Source organism: Rhyacophila brunnea, unplaced genomic scaffold (genome assembly GCF_057557595.1).
Source record: "Rhyacophila brunnea isolate RB1 unplaced genomic scaffold, BYU_Rbru_1.0 scaffold_3, whole genome shotgun sequence".
Taxonomy (NCBI): Eukaryota; Metazoa; Arthropoda; class Insecta; order Trichoptera; family Rhyacophilidae; genus Rhyacophila; species Rhyacophila brunnea.
In genome coordinates, this window is record NW_028232965.1 from 14,867,559 (window position 1) to 14,891,511 (window position 23,953).

Consider the following 23,953-nt stretch of genomic DNA (forward strand, 5'->3'; position numbering starts at 1 on the left):
TTCACGTTGGCTAATGATTGGCTATATAATAAACGTTTTACCAAAGGCCCAAATTTTGTATTTTCTCGCCGCTTACACACCTTACCAAAAACAGAGGCAGTAAGAAGGTTTCGTCGCCTTTCTAGCCATTCTGCACATTCAGATTGTAATACGGTGCGTCTTTCTATATCCCTCCTCTCATAGTTTGTCAGTTTGAGTTTTTTCAAAAAAGTTTCTTTTAACAATTGATATTGATTTTTGTCCATATCAGGTTTTTGGCAACTCTCTCCATAATCTGGATTAGATAAAGGAACAGTATGTATTGGTTTTCGCCAAGATTTTCCTATTTTTTTTTTATTTATTTTCAACCTTCTTGATTCTAAGCGATTTATGAAGGCTTTTGGGCTATTTTTATAAACTTGTTTTTGAATTGTGCAATGTAACTTATTTGTATTAAATGCGATTACCGCCGCTGCACATCGTCCCATGTACGATTGTCTTTGAGAGTAGTTAATTCTCTTGCCGCCTACAAATTTTGCAATCATGTTATTAAAAGATTCTGAAATATTAGTAGAAAAATTATAAATTAAACTTTTTGAATTTAGCACCAAACGAGAATTATATATCATTAATTGAGAAAATAGACTGCATTCTTTTAATGCTGGTACATAATTTACATCAAGCATGTCCTCTGTATTTGGTTCATTTGTACAAAAATATGGTAGACAAGAAGTATGGTCTCCAAAAACATGGTGCGGTCCATTAAATAAATCTTTTTTCAGAGCGATAACCTTTTCTTCGAAAGTACTATCTTGTAGTTTTCTATACTTGATTGCACCTATGACGGCTTTCCGCAGACGTCTTTTTCTTGACGCAATGATTTTTCTTACATTCAAGGGATATCTTGTGTCTTTGGTTAATGCCTCTATTTTGCCACAATAATTTCTAATTAAATGGTTTTTACATTCAACTTTCTCGACAGTTACATTCGGATAAGGGTGACAATCAAGAATTTTTTTGTATGTGCTGGAATCTCCATCAGCAATCAATTTTGAATAAATCAATCCATGTGTATTAATAGATTCTTTAAAGCCTTCTAATATTGCTGTAGATTCCATTCCACCTGACGGACCGGTATAATTTAAAAAGCATTTATGTTGTTGAGCAGGGATATTTTTATTTTTAGCTTTGGCGCACAAATCGCAATATTTATTTTTCACTGACATGTACAAAATCTTTCCGGTTCTTTGACCAATGATCGTGGCAGCGCCAGATGCTGCGGAATAATTGCATCTGTATGAACGTTTCGACCAACAGCCGTCTGCAACAACTGATATCATGGGAATACCAGAAGAATCGACGTCACCATTTTCGATTGCAAGTTGTCGCTCTTCTTTCGCAGCGTTTTCCATACTCTTATTTTTGGTTTCTTCAAACCACTCGTACACCTTCTGTTGACTCTTTCTGTATGTTCTTGCTGTAATCGATGGTACGTCAATTGCTGAACACATTTCTTCCAGATTTGAAAATCCACTGCCGATACTGATTATACTGGATACAAATGCGTCACACAGATTCATTTTGTTTTTGTTCATTTCAGTGGTATATAATTTTAATTTTTTACCACAAAGTTTACATTGAATAAAAAATGTACTACTAAAGTTATCCCGATTTTCCCCAAAAATTTCTAAATGTGATAAATTACAATTAAATGGAGAATCATGGTGGCTAATTAATTGAAGTTGTTGGAAAAAATATGAAAAGTCTATAATTCTACGGCCTTCTACACGGAATTTAGGGCTTGAATCTTCAATTTCATTTTCTATAATAAATTCTTCGTGTTCAAATGTGGGATGAAATTCTGGTTCAGGTAGTATGCTTTGAGGATTTCCATGCTCAGGCATAGTCTTCGGCAATATATCAATACTATAATACATTCAAAAATATTAGTTTAGTAGATAGTTAACAGAAAACAAAATGTATAGCTGCTATTAATTATTGTACCAGATTATAATTTTTGTCACAGACACACTAATTTCGAATAAGACATGGCACAAACATAATATAAAAATAATATAAGTACAAATGATCATTATACTTAATTGTGTGTATTAATAAGTAATACGCAAAACTTCCTTTTGCAAGATAAATAAATATTGTGAACCAAAATTTTCTGTGAAATGTGGTTTTTTCAACTATGTATAATTATGTCAAATTATAAAATAATAATTTCAAACCTTTGTGTTTTTAATGTATTAATATTTCCATCTTTTCTCCTACGTCTTTTTTTGGAACTTCCAGCCATCGGATAGTGAGTTCGTGGCATTTTTTGTAAGTACAATCGATATAAATAATTGTGATAATATTGTTAGGTACCTATGTCAAAAACCGAGGATGAAAATTTCGCATTCCCGCTGAAATAAATGACGTTCATAGTATTGCCAGGCTAAACTTTCGAAATTAAAGTTAGTTTTTAAAAAAAAAATTACATTGGAAAATATTATGTAAGTACAGGCATCCATTATTATGTTATTTGATGAAAGTATTCTTTAAAATCATCTGTATTATTATAATCTCGCAAATTCATAATTTAGTAAAAGTTAAATTTTCTGTAATATAAACATCAGTAGGTACCTAACCTATGTTGATTCATAATTTTGGCTAAGTAAAAAATATAGATATTTTTACTTCGCGATGTGTTTGGGGTGTTCTAAATTATGTAAGTATGTTTAATAACAAATGTGAAATTCGTAAAACCTCATGTGTATTATTTATTAAATAAAAATAGTAAAACTAATAGTAGATACAAATGGTGAAAAACTTCATTCTCTTATTTACTAAAATATCAATTCAATAATATTTTAGTAGATATGGCAATACTGGACGACCCGATATATGTCACTGAAATAAAATAAAATCTATCACAATTTATAAAATACATACCTACTACAATCATAATTATTTTGAATGTAGAGGGAGATAGTTATAGAAAGGGACAGAAAACTGATTGCTATGTTGCAATATTAGGCAAAATAGATTGCAACAGTGTTAAAAATTATAATGTATGATTTAGTATGACATAACGTAGAATTGACGCAAATACAAATTTCTTCAGATTTTTTTTTGTTTTGTCCTCAAATGTCAAAATATGTTTTCCTTTTGAATAATATGTTCGAATTTGTGTTTGTTTCGCCTATTTTTGTGTTCAATTTGTAGCATTCACTTTTATAAACATATTTTTGTACAATACTTGTGTGTTGGCGTATTTTTTTGGTCATATAAAGTTAAAATAATACCAGCTAAAGATTCCATACATCATACACCAATTCGCAGGTGGGTCTGGCGGATATCAAGATGGTCGAATATTTCGTGGAAACAGTTGTTTTAAAAAGGTCTCTATTTAGTATTACAAATTTATAACTAACAAGATATTTCATCATTTATTCAATGATTAATGATAAACCTTCTGATACGTAGCTTTATATTATTTCGTATGTCTATAATTGTAGCATATTTAAATAACAAAATGTCCACTCGCTTCCATTAGATTTAGAACCAATAGAAACTGCAAATATTATAATTATACTGAATATATTTTACTACATTATGTTTTATAACATTACAACTATCTATAATAAATCGTTTGAGATAATAATTAAGGGAAAAATTTGTCATCATCACAGCCTATTAATGTCACAAAAATATGGCTTCGTTCTCAATTATCACGTTTCACGGTTTCAAAGAATATTATTTTACGTCATAAAAATACTTTATGTAGTTATCAAATGTTTTACATAAATATTTGACGATGAATAAGCTTCATAATGATATAAATAGTTTTTCTACAAATCTTACGTACTATTCAGGCTTAACCTCTGAAAATACCAGAAAATAGCTGACATGGAACACCTTCCCCCTTAAGTACTCACATTTTACCTTATTGACTTTTTTCCCTTTATTTATTTAATTTAATATATTATTATGTATTAATTAACATTACAATGTTGCCCTATATTTCATTATAGTTTAATTGTTTATTTATTACAATAAGTATATCTAATTATTCATTATTGTGGAGTAGTGATTCACAATAATAATTAATGCCTATTTGATAAACTTACATATTAAATATGGCGTCATTTTATATTAATTGATTTTCAAATAATAATCGGGTACTAATGTGAGTTTTAATATCACAATATATTATTATCGTTTGTGGAATCATTTTAAATGATATTTAAATATACCATTACAAGACACAAGGTGTATCGAAAAATATTGTACTTATAGATAATTAATATTACTCAGTCATTTGAAGTCGCTTCTAAAGCCGTTGCTAAACGGTCGGGATATTTTAGTTTTAGCATAAATACTCGTCTTTGAGAAGAGCGTCGCCAGTCGCCTGTTAGTTTCTGTGGTTATCGATTGTACTGAACGCGAAGTGGTAGTTGAAGAACCGGTTCCATAATGAAGACCATCAACCAATGCTGTCTTGGTGCATTTGTCGTCATCTTGGCGATGTGTGCATCTGCTGACGGTGAGTCAAGGATCATAGATTATCTAACTATGGATATCTAAATATTTTAAATTGATATAATCTAAAATTTTAATTATTCGTTACTGTTTTGACGATCACAAAATATTAAACTCTTAAATTCATACTATGACGTGTAAATAAAAACTTATCAATTTATGCGGCCAACGGGTAGGATGCTAAGGATTTTTAAATAATACACTATTATTTATAAAACTTACCTCGTTTACATTAAGTAGGTACTAAGCAGAATAAATAATATAATATTTTATTGCCTATATTCAAAGAATGTTTTATAATAATATTTAGAATTTAGATCGATGGTAAGTATTTGACAAATTTATGTCAATATTTTAATCATTAAATTTACATTATCTATATGTAACTAATAAATACGTATTTTTATTATGGTGTATATTTAAACAATCGTTCATGTTAAAAATATGCCATCTCAATATTTATTTTATTATTATAGTCCCGGATTAAGCTAAATAAACATATTAAATATTTATATACAGAAATACCACCAAATAGTTTTTCATATAATTTAAACCAATTCTAATAATCAATAAAGCTGGATAGATAGAGTATGCGCTTTATAACTTTGCACTTTTTTGCAGTTTTTCTACACTGATACGCCTCTTTGCCTGATTATCTCTCATAGAATCAGATCAAAATTCACTAGTATTCATATTATGTAGTAATAAGAAATAAAATAGATAATATATGTTAAAAAAATATTTTTTGAATAATATATTAAGTAGGTCCATCATTTTCATCCTAGAACCGAAGTGCAAAGTTATGAAATGGCAACTCTACTTGCTTTATTTATTTTCTCAAAAGTTACGAAATCTTACGGCCGTGCTAGTGGCATGTTAAAAGTTTCCGAGATTACAATAATTGTGCTATTTAGAATATCATAAACTATTTTTCAAAGTATGTTAACAAATTAAAATGAGCAGTTTTAAAACAATATTTGAATTTTCGACTTGTTCAATTCCATGACTATATTAATCAGATTCAAAAGAAAGTTTTAATTTACCTATAATAGCTTGCAATAATATAACTGCTATGGTCATACTATTGAAATCAATGTCAATAACGGTTTGTTCAATTCTTTGGAATAGTGCGAAAGTGACCTATTCTGAGTTTTAATCTCGAGTCCGGAATAATCACAGGTTATTTTTTAAATCTGTTTTTAATTCATAAGAAGGACCCAATGTGTTATATTATCTATTCTCTTTTAAAAATCGTATGCTCCCCATAGATGCGAGGGTATAATCTGCGTTCAAGTCTATCTTTATTGTAAATACAAATGTGTGAATTGCCAGACCGTTTATATTTGTTCCATACATTAATCATCTTTGTTTCAATACATTCATGGTGTCAATTTACTGCCATTGACTATTTTACAAAATGATCAATAATTAGCTAATTCATACCTACACAGATCAACGTACGATAAGTAGGAAGTATTCAATTTAATAATTACCAACTAAATTTCCATGTAGGCACCCATTATAGGAAATCCGCATTGACAAGGTCAAGAAGCGATCTTTTTTCGAAGAGCAATCACATCACAACGTTACAATAACACAAAAAATAAACCATCAGATAATTTCCAAAGAATAACCCACGTAATAATAATATTATAACATTTCAACACTTCGATTCTCAGTATTGGATTGTTTTGCTTTAAAATTTTCTCATTTTTAATTAAATAAATTTAACCATTCTATATTATCGGATAATTTGTTATAAATAACTGAATTTATCTGAAGCTTTGACCTGGTTTATCTCAATGCGCATTTTTATTGTGTAATCTATTTTATATTATATTGTTGTATTAACAATATTGCAAAATTACTCGAAAAATCATTTTTATTTGCAAATATTAATGCAGTTTAGTATGCTCACTTGCTCACATATAATTTCAAGCTGTTCTGTAAGAAAAGGTTTCAATCACAGTGGATTGTACACAGGCACACGCACAGGAAGTGGTTGAAGGGGTCCATTTCGAAAAATATCTATAAGAATTTATTATTGATTGAGCTAGACTTTGGACAATATTTTCATTCATATATAAAAAAACTCTAATATAGTAGAAAAATATGGAAATATTATTTTCAAAACTCACAATGGTAATGGACCCACCTAATTTTGCTACGAGATCGACCGGATGGTAACCCTTAGTATAGACCAGTGGTCTTCATACTGCGTGTAAAAGTGTAAATATTTTAAGATAAATTTTTCAGAGGATGAGATGGGGTTCCCCGAAAAAAACTTATAATTCTAAGGGTTCCGTGAGTCAACAAAGTTTGAAGACCACTGGATAAACTATAGACCAACAAACTTTATATGTTTTTTAAATAATGTTTTTTATCATGAATATGTAGTTCATAAATACAAATTCTACGACTTAATTTCGTTGTAAAATCATTTTCTCTCGATATCAATCTAGTGAATGCTTGAATGATATTGCTTTATCGAATAAATAAACATACTTTTTGTGGCATGTCTGAGGGCTTATAATATAAGTAATATGTATAATTCCCTATAGCTAATATCATAACGTCACTGTTCTGGCAGAAGACACTAATTCGAAAAAATGACATATTGAGTTGTTTATACCCAATAGGTACCTAAATGTTCCTTATTTCAAACTTTACCGTCTGGAAACCTTCTTAATAAATAAACAGTCTTTATTTTAAAGTCATACTTTATACGATTACTTAATAAACTCACATGATAGACCATTTCAAACATTTTAACAACTTCAAAGTCAAATTACTCAAAACTAGTATTCTCCAGTTAGTGTGTTCTGCCAGAACAGAGACGATAATAATTATGATCATCCACCAAAATCACATAGACACTGGAGATATTCTTGACATTTATCAGATGTATATACTTAGGACACCAGAGTTTATTTCTTTCAAACTCAAATAGATAATTTTACACGATCTTCTAAATTAAATAAATGGTAATGACTTTTAATTATATGTAAGTATACACACCTACATATGTATAGGTCCTACATATTGTCAAACACGATTAATAATGAAAATTCATAACGTCTCTGCAATATACATATTTTTATATTTTTCTTTATCTTAATCGGATATATGAGCCGGTCGGTAGTATCGGTAGCTTGATAGACAGAACAGATTAATAAATATAATTCGGATAGGCAATACCCCAGTACACTACATTTTGACGCAGGATTTTGAATGTGTGCGAGTTTCCTAAAAAAAATGAACCACCCATTATAGACGTGCAATAGTTTGTGTTGCAATCTTCCAATACACTAATATTGAATGAGCGTCAGTGCATAAACCGAGAGCAGTTGTCAGTATTTGACGTATGATGTATTCTTGACGTGTTTTTAAGTTTATCCCATATTCTTCCACACTCGGGATCGGTTGCCTACTACTCCACACCCGTTAGGTATTTCAGTTCTCATTAATTCTTTGTTCCCTGGTTCAAACTCTCTCGGTCTATGAGTTTTAGCAAGAATAATAATGTGTATATTACTACAACTTTTCCAATCCATTTATTTTATAGGTATAATACAAAAATCAAGACTGGTATCTCCGGCTAAAATATAGTCAACTATATTAATATAAATCTTTAAAAGTCGACATATTATAAATTTTCTTGTCAGATACATATCGATATAGGTAATTTAATGAATTTGATACACGACTACACTCACTATAATGGGACCGGATTTATGTAAATAGAAATGACTGCATCTATTAGACTATTCTCATTATTTATTCATAGTCTTTATTTTATTTCTGTAGCGATTTATCTAAAATATTGACATTCATAATATTACAATAATATTATGTATACGGATAATAATGGTATTAATTATTTTCAGTTAGCTAGGTACTCGTTATCTAAATATTATCGATTATCTTACTTCAATAATTGTTTAATGTATGTGCATAATATTATAATGTTTTCATTTTTCTCACCTTTGATAAAATTCTTGTGGCAGTGACCGTTCGAAGTATTTGTATTGTTCGCCGAATTCTTTTGAATAATTCATGAATTTATTCTATACCACATGAAATTCTGGAAATAAAAACAATAAGAATCGCTTATCTTATAATAATATTATTATTTGCCAACATTCTACCATAGCATATTTAATTTATGGCAATATGGTTACGGGAAAACCCAGCCATGATATAATGTTAAATTAATAACTTACTAGGTATGAGAACAATGCATATATTTATGGATACTTATTGCAATTAATTGTGTAGGCAACCATAATAATATACCTATTAAACAGTCATAAAGATCCATTCACAGATTAAAAATAAAAATATTCTGATTTTTCAACTTTTTTCTAAATATTGTTAGTATGTCGTGAAGATCACCTCCCCTTCATACAATTGAATTAGTTTTTCACGAAAATATTAGTCCTACTCACAGCACCAATCGGCGATCCCATAAAAGTATGTAAGTATATACGTATTTATATTTAAAATATGGTTTTACTGGGTGTTTAAAAATAACAACAACATAAAAAATCCTATTTGACAATTATTATTAACTTCTTGAATGCAGAATAAATTAATATGTTTAAGAAATCAGATGTTGATACATACATACCTTCATTTACTGAACTTTTTGTTATATCTTTTTTGTATCTAATGGTTAATTATTGTAATTGAAAATATTAGTAGAAGTATTATTTTCTAATTTTACATCATTATATTCATAGAAGAAGTTATCTTAATTTTTCTGGAGTCAGTAAAGTTATTATTCTTGCTACGTCGAATTCTACTGATTGTGTTTAAAATGGTTTTACCTAACATTTTTAATTTTTTGGACCCCTTTTATTGAAATTCCTACTAGTATGTATACACAGTGCACACATTAATTCTTCTCTTCAGATTTATTTTATATAATAATGATAACCCTTTGACGTTTTATACAAACCTTCTTCCTTTATAATTCCTTTCGTTGTATGCTACTACTAAAATTTGAACATGTACTAAATTAATTTAAAAAAACAGTTTTTAAAGCTTCTACGCCATATTGAATTTTCTCCCATAATTACAAACAAAATTAAATCAAAATGTTGCTAACGCTCAGTCCCTGCACTTAGGTTAAAAATCTTAAGAGTTAATATAGTCAATAGTGCAATGAATCATAATTATTTATAATATTTGATGATAAATCGCAAAAAAGAATACATTATACGTACAGTAAAACGTCAAAGCAGGCGTATTTTAAGTACATAATACACAAAAAACATAGTTTAAACTACAGTTAGATCGCTTAATAATATTTACAGCGTAAAATGGCGAGTATCTAATCGATTCATTTAATGAGATATGTACCTACTTGCGTTCGTTTAAAAAAATGTGTTTTACGTTCGATTCAATACTGGAGAGAACTAATCTCAAGAAAAGATAATATCTTACGTGACATTGGTTTTGGATGCTCTGATGTATTTAGTGTATATTAATAATTTATACAACTACTTAGCATTCGAATAAAATATTTAAATAAATCTGCTGTTGTGTATTTAAAAAAACTTAATTATGGGTTATTAAAATAATCAACACAACGTTATCGTGTTTATTACTTCTACAACTACAAAAACGATAATATTATTTTTTAAATGGTAATAGTTTATTCTGAGATTATTACTTGTGTATTGAATTATAATAGCAGAGTTGCCTTCATATTATGGTAGTAATAAAAATATGATTAAATTAATCGTATAAGGGAAATACTTACCGAGCGGCTCGGCGAAATGTCTCGGCGTCGGATTCATCGATTTTCCGAAAACCACAATTACTTACATTATACTTTTACCCAAGGTTAGTTATGTCCGCTTGTATCTGTCAATAATATGTCCACCGGGATTGAGTAATATATTAATTGATGTCATATCAAAGCATTAACTAAATCCAAAACATACTTGCAGTAGTTGATACAATATTTTCTATATAATTAATTAACTACAAAATATTCAAATAACTCAATATAAGAACAGCAATCTCGGATAGAATTTTAGATCCCGGGGTTTCGAAATTAACAGGTTTCCCATACCGTTATGAGGCAAATATTACTAAAATGTTTCGCTTTGTTTGATCACTTAGGTACCATCGTTGTCTACTTACAGCGGCGATCTTCTTTGACGCAGATGGCGCAATCGATTCGCCAGAAGATTTAAAATGGGGCCTCGACACAGTTGAATCTTATCCATTTTTTTTAAAGATGCGTATTTTTCAAAAATGTTGTGAAAAGTATTACCCAAGGCATAACAAAATGAAATAAGTGGCCACTCAAGTAGACACGTACTTGTACCAAAAAAATGAGCCACTAATATTATTATATTTGTCATCACAACACTGTCACCTTCAAAAATAAGTAGTTTCAATTACAAAATATGATTCTAGGAGAGAGATACATACATTTTTAGAGTTTTTCTTGCTAAATTTGGCATTTTTTAGTAGTTTATCAGTTTAGCTAGCAATATAAATACTAACTAGGTACCTACTCTTCACCATATTCACTGTAGTCAACTGTCAAATCTTGGTGGAGAAATAACATAGTAACTGAAATACATAAATCACAGTGCATATTAATTCTTGGCGAATGAAACGATTTAAATAGTTTTTAAGTATAATCTTGTCTGTTTGTTTAATAACTAAATTAGTATTTCGATAAACTACGAAACCACTTTCTTTAATCTAAAAAAACTTATATAATAATAATATGATATCAAACTTCTGAAAACATTAAATAAAATAGTTTTGTCTTGTCATTAAATATTTATTACATCTCAGAAAAAAAAGCCAGTAGAATTAACCAATTTATACAGCATTCTCCTGGAATCACTTACATGGATATGATAATATTATTACTATCCGGGTCGAAATAGTGGAATTTTCTCGATGACTGTATATTGTATAATATTTTCATTATATCACAATATTACATATTATATTATTTAAATATTATTATAACATTAGCGTTGACTTTATAATAAATAGGAATTTCCCCGAAGCTTGCAGATTATTATTGTGGGTCAACTCAGGCCGCACCGTTAGGTTCGTGACCAGCTAGCGAATGCTTTTTTGTCTCTTATCTCTTGCCAATCTAGTTTTCAGCTACATATATGCAGCATCTATGAACGAGATTTTATCTTACGCTATTCCAATCATGAAAGTGTAACATATTCTAGTATAGTATAAGAAAATATCACGGAGAAAATCAACTTGTAGACCACTTGCTATTATCTTGAGTTCACTACGGTATGCGATATACCTAACCGATTTTTTTTTAAACGGTACATGTTCAAACACGTGCGTTAACATCATTTTACTCCCTACTTTAGTTATAGTTTGTCAATTTATGGCTACGGCCGTATGTTGTAGCTTAACCACTGGGGAATGCCAAAAGAAATGGCGTATTTCAAAAAAAACACTACCTTATTCTTAGGTCAATAATTATTATAAAACAATCATTATTCGTAGGATGTTTATCACACTTGAATGGTCAAAGACATAGATTATAATAAGTATCTTTAGAATTATCTTCAAATGTGTTAATCTTGCCCATTTTTTGAATAATAAAATGCCTAATTCTTGTCAAATTAGGGATCACAGAGATTATCAATATAATTTTTTATCGTAAATATTTCACTATAATAATGTCGATATAAATTATACTGATGGTTTTATAAATGCGATTAAAAATTATTAATGTAAAAAATCTTAACACCACTGCACATTTATGTACTGAAATATGACTATACTCTAAAACATTAGAGCGAGAGGTTTAAAAGAATACTATTTTATGTAATAAAAATACTTTATGCAGTCATCAAAATGTTTAAAATAAATATAAAGGATAATAAGGCTTCAAAATTATATAAATAGATTATCTACAACGTTTAAGATATGTCCAGGATCATGCTTTGAAAATAGAACAAAGGCTCCATTTTGACCTACGCTGAGCATGTCCCCCCTTAAGTCCGAGAAACATACTCGTGTATTTATGATAAACAACAATGTGCAATATTATGCCGGGTCCACACTGGCAACATCTCGCGCGACAACTTCGTTAAATTTTACGATAATTATCATAATTGACTAAGAAATTGTACGATAATTATCATACTTATCGTAAAATTTAACGAGGTTGTCGCGCGACATGTTGCCAGCGTGGACCCGGCATTATATTCCTCTTCTTTGGTTCTACAGTCGGTAGTACACCTCGTCCGCGTCAAGCAGAATCCTTCACTATATCCGATCTTCTATTCTCATTATTCGATTAGTCTAGCTCTCCAAAGTCTCTCTCACAGAAGACCAAGGTGTTAAAACTAATTTCGGGTTACGACTTAATGGTGGGCGAGCAGCAATACAACGCAAAAAATATAAAAATCTTACTTGAATGTTCGTCTGGTTCACGTGACAAAGTTTAATGCATATTGTTAATATTAAAAATAGCATGTTCTTTATCAGTTTAACACGCGATCAATTCTATCCCATATTTATCCACATTCAAGAATTAAACCATGTTACAGATTCATCCAGAAGGCAACCTACTTCTCATATTATGTTTGTGTTCTTTAGACTTTTTGTAGCCCATCAAACCGCAGAAATCATGGTCTTTCCACACTCAGTTTTCCTTCTGGTCCACTACACGTGAAGTGTTTTGTCGGTTCTTGATAACCCTTGTGCTAAAAACTCATTACCATCACGACACGTGAGGTCACATACTATAGAACCACGATAACATTCAATAATAAAAACTGACCACCTTGTGTACAAAAACATTGTGTCAATAATTATCTGTCATATTTTATAGCCACCTTCCAAACCATTAAAAACAAATAATAATGTGAGAGCGCGTAATTAGAAACTGTGTAAATTGTAAGAAATTAAATTTAAAAAGTTGAGGTTGAGTTGACGCGTGAGGTGACCTTAGTGTGGATTCCGTTACATTTTGGAAAATTTTACTAATTATTGACACTTCGTTTTTGACTCAACATTGTGTTACAGGATGAAAGCATATGTCTGCTAACATTTTAAATATCATGTAAGTAAATATAAAACAACACTGCAATATTGTGGCTATGACGCGAGTTTATCATGAATTCACGTGCGCTCACGCGACATGATCGTAATGTGTTTTCAGTATAACGCATTTTTATTTACTTTCTTAAATTCAATAATAATTAAATCAATGTACAAAAAACCTACTAGGATATTATTACTATTGTGTTTTCTTAAGATATTGCGAGACAGTCATTTCGCACATCAATCTAAAAATAACATATTATTTCATAAATTACACCTACGTATGTAATTATTAAAGTTGTACATACACATACGTCTATTTTGTAGGGAAAAACTATGCCGGTTCACATGTAAGATTAATGTTTACCCACTTGTCAATGTTGCATATTGACTTTGACTTGATGTCAAATCACATAAAAACAAAGGAATACCTCAATTATACAGAGATGAGGAAGTACAATTACCTACATTCTAAGAAACAAGAACTATAAAAAATATTCTTAGTTAATACGATTATTCCAGGGTTTCTCAATCTTTTCGATTCGCGACCCCGATTAAGGTAAAAGTTGTGTTTTCGCGACCTCAGAAAAGATTAATAAAATAACATAATATACATATATTTTTTAATTAATTACCTTTATTACTCGACGAATAATTCACAATATTTAAGAATGTAACTAATTATTGAACATACATAATTTTTGGAAAACACTTCTGAGAAAATATATTAGAACCAATAGAAAAAATCTTTTTGAAAAAAATAAGAACCTATATCTCTCGAGTTTTTGTATGTATGTAATTATGTATGTTAGACAATAATTTAATAATCTACATATTTTAATGACACAAAATTCATTATCTACTCGTACTTACATATTAATAGGTAACAATAAAACTTAAAACATTAATGAGACACTTAGCTTTGATTTTTTTTTTTTGAAAATCATCAAATGCACCTTAGTCCATCTACAAAGTGCAGTTTACTGCAGATAACTGACAAAAATACAGAAGCATTATCTGGTAGTGTTTTCAGATACTGACAAATAAATACTGTACGCCACAATAAGCGATTAGTTTTGACGCGCAGTGTGGTTTATAAAATATTGTAATCGTTCAAAATATTTCGAATACCAATATAATATTTCGAAACTACAATGCATAGGTTACGAACTCCTGATCTATGCAACAGGTCTCATCGTGATAGGCATGTATGTAGGACTTTGTAGGTAGGTATATTAAAAATAAATTAACAATAAAAATAGTGTTTTTACTTTTTGTGTCAGGTTGAGTGATGAATTTGCCTACTTATAAGCGTTTTATATTGTTTATTAATATCTAAAAACATAACCACGATTGTTTATTTATAAGTGGTACAGATTATATTATTGTAATAATCGTTTACTGTCATGCAATTCTTCTGGGTTACAATTAATTTTCATTACAAATGTAATTTTTAATTACCTAACTTATTATGACATCGAATCCTACGGAATATTTGTTAAGATTTTGACAGTTTGATAACGAAGGTAACAATAGTCCATGACCTTTGAACAAGTATGATAAACTCAACGTAAGTGGCACTGACACACTTAATGACTTTTGTAAAAATTTCAATGTCAGATGGCCATTATTTAACAAGAAACACGTTTATGTCCACATACGTATTATATTATAAATATTGTAATAGTAAGTATTTTATTTGTGTTATAATAACACTAAATTTAGTATATACAATGGTGTGATAATCTGTTGTCGTTTAAATCCTGGTTTTTATCTCGTGGAAGCTTACTAACAATTAAATACAAGAACTTGATACAGACCGTATAAATATATATTCTAAATGGAGATTTATTCAATATTATTAGCATAATATTGTTTGTTTTTTTTCCATGGTTTTTGTTTGTGTTAACACACAATACCTGATTATTAATTTATCTTCAAGATTCTTTTTGTATTATTATTAAGTGAATTTTATTTTCACTACTGATTTCTACCATTCCAGATATTCAATATTGTCTTATTTGCATGACTCGAACGAATTTTAAGTAGATAAATAAATACCCATTTAAATTTTTTTAGGATTTGTTTTATAAAAAAAAACATTGAGATCGTTTAATGTCAATGAAGGATCGCTTCACACTTTCTTATATTCGAACTATTTCTTACAAATACATATTGGTGCATACAAGTTTAATACGGTCGACAATTTCATATACCTTGGTTCTCTTGTAACTCGACATAATGATATTACAGAAGAAATCAGCAAGAGAATCATGTCTGCGAATGAATGCTACTTTGGCCTGTTAAGACATTTTAAGTCCCGCATACTATCTCGCCGAACTAAAAGCACTCTTTACAAGACACTTGTAAAGCCAGTGCTCACCTACGCATCGGAAACCTGGACATTAACTCTGCGAAATGAACGAGCCCTGAACATTTTTGAAAGAAAAATTCTCCGCCGTATATATGGACCGATCAGGGACGGCACCAATTGGAGGAGAAGATATAATGCTGAGCTCTACGGGCTGTATGAAGATTGCAGCGCAGTTCAATCAATCAAGATTGAGGGACTGCGATGGCTAGGTCATGTGCACCGTATGAATGACAATGAACCAGCAAAGAGAGTGTTGTCCAGCAATCCAATGTGGCATAGAAGAAGAGGCAGGCCAAAGATTCGCTGATTGGATGAAGCTGCCAGTGACTGCTGTATTCTGGGGGTACCGAATTGGAGTATTTCTATTAGGTCATAATCCAAAAAAATTACAAAAGTTGGGTTGGGTTTTGGTAGATTTCAAATAATGCCCAATAAATATTTCGTGGACAGCCGGATATGAAGAAATGAAATGAAATTAAATTTGTATGTTAATTCTGCAGAATGTCTACTTACCGAAATATGTTGAACATCACATTCTCTATATAGACAGAGCCTAAATAAATACACGTATATAAAGTTGAATAAATTTTACGAAGACTAATGTAAACTGCCCAGATAAAAACCGAAATTGAGATGGGAAGAATCATTATTGAAAAGACATCTCGCATCTCGCAATCGTGGCATAGGTAAGGGCACTCGACGGAGGGCAATCAGATGCTATATCATACTCATACTGATCTAAGAAGCTGATGCCTGGATTTTAAACGAACATACCTTGATAAAACTGGAGTATTTCGAGATGTGGTTGTATCAGCGTGCCATGAAGATTTTCTGGGCCGGTCACATTACCAATAATAAGATTTAATATGAACCAATGACAAGAGAACTTATAGTTCAGGGATGGCGAATCTTTTTACGTACGCGTGCCAAAATTTCCCAAATAATATTTTTCGTCTGTCTGACGTGCCAAGCAGTTTTTATGGCGAAAAAAAGTTTTTTTTTAAAGTTTTTAAGAATTCTATTAAAAAGGTTTCTAAATTACAATTGAGTTGTTGGTATTCTATCGTTCACCGTATTTAAAGCTGAAGGCATATCTTATATTCTTTGAATATTTTTTCCTTGTTTTTAAATTATCTACTCAAAGAGATCGTGGAAGCATTTAAATCACTCTTCTTTCACATTATATTCTCCATCACTGAGCGATTTTCTATTTTTAGTGATTATGTTTGAGGTAAAATAACAAGCAGTTAATAGGTATATTTGAATGACTGCCGATAATTAATTTCATAAGGTTTGTTGATTGAATATTTTTATTTTTAATTCCCCGATCCTAAGAACCGACCTATGCAATCGTATATTTACATTAAACGTAACGATTATTCTTAAAAATGATTTGCCTGCAATTTTTTATACTTACAATGCGATTTATCATTATATGTATGCATGCATTTCGTCGTTTCCGTGTGCGCATCGATTGGTACCTAAACGTAATATGAAAAACCGAAGAAAATGCGCCGTCATTATTTTGTAATATTATATAGAAGTAAGTACTTTAGTAGGTATATATTTATTTGTAAAACTATTTTATAAAAAAAAAAAACATTTTTTATGTATTATATATAAAATAGCAATTTCTTTTCTCTTCAAAATGAAACATTCACGTGCCATACAAAATTATCTCGCGTGCCACTGGTGGCACGCATGCCATAGGTTCGCCATCCCAGTTATATTTACTAGTAAGCGATAAAAAAACTGCATACTTCGCTCATATTTTTCGCAATGAAAAGTATGGTTTACGCTCATAATGCAGTGAAAGGAAGAGAAGTTTTCTTGGCGACGCATTACCCGTACGTTACACAATTAGTGTCCATGCCGTTGGGGATCGGATACGACTGGTCCAGAATAGGGTGATGTACGGCAAATTGGTCGGCAAAAATCTACAGAAGATGGCACATTTAGAAGAAAAAGAATACTCTGAAAGAATTGCATTTATAGCAACCTTCTCACTTTCGTACCCCGTATCTGCAAAAACCGGAATCATTTCAATATAATTTTCGATTCACTCATTCGGTCAACGCTAAAAATATACTAAAATAAGATTTATTTGTTATTACTGGATGATATCGTTTGCCAATAAATATACCGAATAACAATTATTTGAATATGTAGATGATACTTAGCTAAAACCTCGAACGACAGTATGACAAATACATAAATATTATTAAAAAAAAAAAAAAAAACGTTCAATGGGTCGCTAAAGATGGCAATTATAAACAAGAATTTGTGCGTCAACGTGTCATTTCCATTTTTTTATAGTTATAAGCAAAATAACCATGAAATACTGATTTATAAGATGTTTAATGGTCTTCTGCAAAATTATTGTGTGGAATAATTTATTCCAAACGCCATATTTGGGTAAAGGAAGGACAGATTCTTCTGGCATTGCGGCCACGACGAAATCACTTTGAAACGGTGTTAGTGTAATTTGGAAGTAACGATACCAACACATAAATGAGTCGCGCGCATTCCCAAAAGAATCTGACACCATTCGACATATCTACTTATTTTACGTGTTCATACTTTTATATTATCTTAAATAATAAAAACTTGTACACTTTCAGCAGACACTGTACTTCCACCTGTGACTGATGTCTGCCTCGGCTGCATCTGCGAAGCGATTTCCAACTGCAACGTGACCCTTAGTTGCGATGGAAGCACGTGTGGACTTTTCAGGATTACCTGGGCTTATTGGTCTGATTCCGGAAAACCTACACAAGCAGGACAGAGTCCCGACTCAGAAAACGGTAGGATTTCAATTAAATTGTTTGTAGCTAGCTATAATATGAATGATATTTAGATGCATAAATGAGTACTTATAGAACTTCTCATGCATAAACTAAACTTGTATTCATTAGAACTACATTATAATCATTATCATAACCGTTTGGTTCTATATTCCAGTATGGATTCCGAAGAGAGATTTTTTAATTGATTTAATCAGGAAATGGTTGTTAGTCATTCACACATTGTTGATTTTTGTCCTAAAACAGTCGTAATCTATGACTTGTCATAAAAAGCGGACATTTTGCCACTCGTTTACCATTATTTTCACTTAAGTACAGCATAAATTTCAATTTGATTATTTTTAATTTGTTGAAAAATAAATATTATGTTTGTGACTAGTGATTTATTTATTATGTTTGTTTATGTTTCAGCCTACCCGAATTGTGTGAATGAGCCTAAATGCGCTGCACGAGCGGTACAAGGTTATATGGCCAAATTTGGACAGGTAAACAATCATGGCTTCTTATTGATGCATTCTTAAATTCATAATTTATTTTGAAAAAATATTATAATATACATATTGTATCGAACACATGAATAATTAATTTAAAAAAAAACTCGGCCCTTGCCCCTCAGATGACTGCGCCTCGCGGAGGTGCAATGCCCCCCTGGGCCCCTCAGATGATGGTTACCTAAACCCTGACGGCTAAAATTATTAAACATGGAACATGCTTTGCCTAGGAACTGATTATCTGAATGCTGGTTGTCCAAATTCGAAAGAAAATTTATTTGTCAAAGAAACAAAATCCAAAGGATTCAAACAATTTTACTTTTCTGAAAATTATGTAATTACAATAATAAAACTAAAGAAGTAATAATAACAGACGAACAATACGCCGCACATAATGTAGGCTACTGAACGTAAAATGAAAATAATCGGCGCGTGTAAATAATCGGGGCGGGGCGCGGGCTGCGCGTTTATAGTTATAGTGCCTGTACACATCCATGTAATTACCGTCGGCAATTGTGCTTATTTTAAACTGTCATGACAATAACTGTTTACACATAAAAGTGCTGACTGTCTCTTCAAGAGTAAGCGAGACGCGAGGTTGTCATTTTATACTACTATCTGACAGGTCGTATTGAAAATCGGAGCTCAAAATGAGTAGTTCGTTTTTTTACCGGCATGTTCTCTATCGCTATGTCGCTCTCTATCGATCTACTGTGCAGGCGCAGATCGAAAATAAGCTTACTTGCGCGCAATAAATCATCACAATTTGGAATCTTCCAATCTTGTTTGATTGATGCACGCAATCTTGCCAACTGCAGGATAATACATATTTCCCCATACATTTTCTTACTGTGCACAGCAAATCCATGCACGTGTAAACGGGGTATTATTCTACGTCTATTTTTCTTAGCGCTTTTTGGTCGGATAACATGAGTAAAACATGTTCCATGTTAAAAAATATATCATAGGTACCATGAACAATATAAGGCCTAATATTATAATACGTAATATATCTACAGATAATATCGTTTCTATTATTAAATCCTCGATGACATTGAGCTACTTTACAAGCTGTTTGTTGGCGAATTTACAATCTGCTTATAAACTCGCCCAGTGTCATCATCGAACAAGCTAACAAGCAGATTGTAAACAATCTACCGAGAAAAGTTGAAATCCGGTCAACTTTACACGCTACAGTCTGGTGTGTGGGACTACTGCGTTTGCGCAGTAGAGCGATAGTAGCGACGTCCCGGTAAAAAAACGAACTACTCAATACGTCCTGTCAAAATAGTACCAAAAATGACGGTTTCAACTCGCTAGTTTTGTGTGTCATCATCACAATCGCACTAGCTGACTAGCCCGCTTTTAAATTCGCCAACAAGTAGCTTGTAAAGTAGCTTAATGTCATTGAGGTTTAATGCATCGTTCAGGGCTTTTATTACGTATTGCATAGCCGCGCCTTAGAACCGCTTAGATTTTCAAACACAGTATTAATGTGGATAATAATAATTCACGCGGGAAAATTCAGAACTAACAATATAACCAGCGCCATCTGTCGTACGACAAAAGCGATAATATAATATTAATTAATATGCAGGTACATAATATTATTATAAGCAAAATTTTGCTGTAATACCCACATAGTTAGGTTAGGTGAGGTTTCTTCGACCAGATTGACCAGAAAAGACCACTCTGTCAAACTTTCGACCAAATACAGTTTACTGCGGACAGATGTTTCAAAGATATTAATTGTTATTCATTACGAAAACTAAAATCAACATTTTTTTTAAATCCGTTCTAAAATTAGCTTTTAGTTAATCTTTTTAGTTTAGTATTGCTTATTTTCTTATATCGTTTCTATTCATATAATAAATTGTTTAATAACTAATGGTTTCTGAGATTTTTTTATTTATATAGCGATTCTAATTAAAATAGTTTGAATATTTTAAGTAAATTGTATTTATTTGTATTTCTCGCAATTTCATCACTAGACGTATCTACATACAGGGCCGGGGTTACACTTTAAATGGCCCTGAGCTAATACTTATTAGGAGGGGAGCACTAAATTCAAATAATTCAAGCGTACCTATTGAAAAGTCATATTACATATTATATAATTGCTTAATTGATATTTCTAGTGCATCATGAAACTTCCTTAGTACATTTAAGTGTGATTGAGGCGTATTTTAACAAGGGAGGTGAATGGTATATTAAATTTATACGTTGTAAGTATTTCATCCGTTACCGCATTTTTTGTTGTAGTTTATTTCAATAATGGAATTTAAAAGATTTTTTAATTTAATTTTCGAGCCCTACCACTTCTGGAACCTTGGACTATAAGCATCTTTAGCCTAATGGTAAATCCAGCCACACACCCACTTTAAGCTCATTTTAATATTTTCATGACACGATTGTAGATAGTTTAGTATAAACTTATTATAGGTAACATTATGTCTTTTAAACAGTCTCATTGTGGAAAACTAAATGGAAATTAATGCTAAAAGATCATCATGACGTACGTATAATGTTTATATTTTTTGTTTCCAGGATTGCAATGAAGACGGTGTGATCAACTGCTACGATCATATGGCCATCCACAAGAAGGGAGGCTACGGATGTCATGGCGAACTTCAACCTGACTACATCAACAAATTCAACGCTTGTATTTCAGCTGTACAGAACAAACAAGGATAATTAGTTTCTTTGGCATTTGAAAAAATGTAACAAGATAAGACGTAACACCATCGTATGCATTTACGTGATAGAATCTTCCATATTATTATATACTATTTTCATTATAAAAATAAGGTTATATCAATAATAAATCCAAGAGAATAAAATATAATTTCGCAAAAAAAAATGTGTGCATTTTCTGCTACGCATAAAAATGAATATATTATAAATTATTATTTATTACAAAATATATTTTATTTTTTATTAATTATTGACACTTTTTAAGTCTCTTTCGTCCAACAGCCTAAATTATCTAGGCATTCATCATGTGAATGCCATTTAAGGTATAAATTATATGCTTAATTAATTTTTAAGAGCGTCTGTAGGTATACGCTTTTTGTATTTTATGTGAGTTTACTTTTGTAATAATTGCGGAAAGACAAGTATGTGATATCTGAATAAAGTAATTTTAAACAAAACTATATGATTGTTTTTTTATATAATAATTATATAACCGAAATATAATTAATTATTTTCATTCCAAAAACAATAATAGTGATTTTTTACAATTACTATTATGTATCATTATTGTATGCAGAATTATTTAAATATATAAGTATATAAATCTACCATTGCAAGAAGCAATGTTATTGTAAAGATAATACATTAATATTAGGTACTCAGTTATCAATATTCGTGTCAAAAAGCCATCGCTAAATTGTCGCTAAAATTTAGTTTTAGCATAAATACTCATCTCTGATATGAGCATTGCCAGTCGACTCTTGATTTCGGTGTGTTATTTATTCACTATTATATTATAACTAAACTTAGTACTCAGTTCTCAGTACTCAGTTCTCAGTACTTAGTACTCAGTGTTGATAATCTTCATTACCGATTCGATAATGAAGATTATCAACAAATACTGTTTCGGTGTATTATTTGTCGTCATAATGGCGATGTTTTCATCGGCTAAGGGCTTGCGCAGACAGAGCGCGGTCAGGCGGTCTGCGTTCCGCGTTCGGAGTTCGCCGTTCTTTGTACTGTATGGACTTCATACTGTATGGGTACACAGCCGGCGGTCAGATCGCGCCGGTCAATTGGAACGCTAGAGTTCTGGAGTTCTATGCCCGGAATTACAAAGAACGCCGTACCTCCCGTCCAGTCCCGTCATAGGAATTTGAGCAGTCACACAACATAGAGCGAAACCACACGGGGGAGTGAGTACGCAACAGCGGTGCTTTCTCACTTCCACTCGCAGTCGGAATATAGCGGTTTCGCATTATGCAGGGCTTGTGTCAGTACAACGTTTGTAAACAAATGGAACGCTTATTGTTGACCGCCACCTGTCTGCTGTCCCTGAACGTTAGCGGTCAACGGTCGGTTGAACGCAGAACTCCGACCGCTCTCTGTCTGCGCAAGCCCTAAGGGTCATAGATTATCTAAGTATACATAACCTAAAATTAAAATTTTTCGATACATATTGATTATTGTTTTTATTAAATACTATACGCTAAAATGGTGTAGAATGTCTTAATAAAAACTTACCAATTTATGAGGTCATTGGACATTCTGTGGATTTTTAACTACCGAAATATAACACTTACACTATTATTCAATAAGTTAATCTCGTTTACAAGAAGTTCTAAGAAGAATTTGTAATAATAATGAAATAAATCACAAGATTATACTTACATAATATCTGTCTGTAATTCAAACAATGTTTTACAATATTTAGATCAATGTTAATTTGACAAATTATGGCAACATTTTGATCATTAAAATTTACATTAGAGTTGTCACTTCATAACTTTGCACTCTGGATCTAGGATGAAAACAATTTAATATAGTATTCTAAAAATATTTTTTTACATAATTATATAATCTAGCAAATTTATTTTCTTATTACCAAATATTATATTAATACTGGTGAATATCGTTTGATATAATTTTATGCGTGGTAGTCAGGCAAAGAGGCGTATCAATTTAGTAAATAGTGCAAAAAGTACAAACTTATGAAGCGTAAAAGCTTCTAAAGAAAG

General features: G+C 31.0%; 1 protein-coding gene across 2 annotated transcripts; it reads left to right on the top strand.

Annotated features, from left to right (window-relative positions):
- Positions 1-4,357: 4,357 nt before the first annotated feature.
- Positions 4,358-22,182, top strand: LOC147067938 (lysozyme 2-like). Of its 2 annotated transcripts, none has more exons than XM_085952312.1 (4): positions 4,358-4,516; positions 18,568-18,750; positions 19,162-19,235; positions 21,789-22,182. In XM_085952312.1, exons 1-4 carry the CDS (start codon positions 4,447-4,449, stop codon positions 21,933-21,935), a joined length of 474 nt encoding a protein of 157 aa, XP_085808438.1. In that variant the 5' UTR covers positions 4,358-4,446; the 3' UTR covers positions 21,936-22,182. The 2 variants fall into 2 exon arrangements, with proteins under 2 accessions (XP_085808438.1, XP_085808440.1); XM_085952314.1 differs by having other exon boundaries at positions 4,359-4,516; positions 18,571-18,750.
- Positions 22,183-23,953: the final 1,771 nt, after the last annotated feature.

Bases quoted from the DNA above. Each gene is read 5' to 3' on its own strand.
- LOC147067938 (XM_085952312.1), top strand. From the start codon at position 4,447: ATGAAGACCATCAACCAATGCTGTCTTGGTGCATTTGTCGTCATCTTG. The intron at 4,517-18,567 runs GTGAGTCAAGGA...GTACACTTTCAG, and splicing joins GATGTGTGCATCTGCTGACG to CAGACACTGTACTTCCACCT. The intron at 19,236-21,788 runs GTAAACAATCAT...TTTTGTTTCCAG, and splicing joins ATATGGCCAAATTTGGACAG to GATTGCAATGAAGACGGTGT.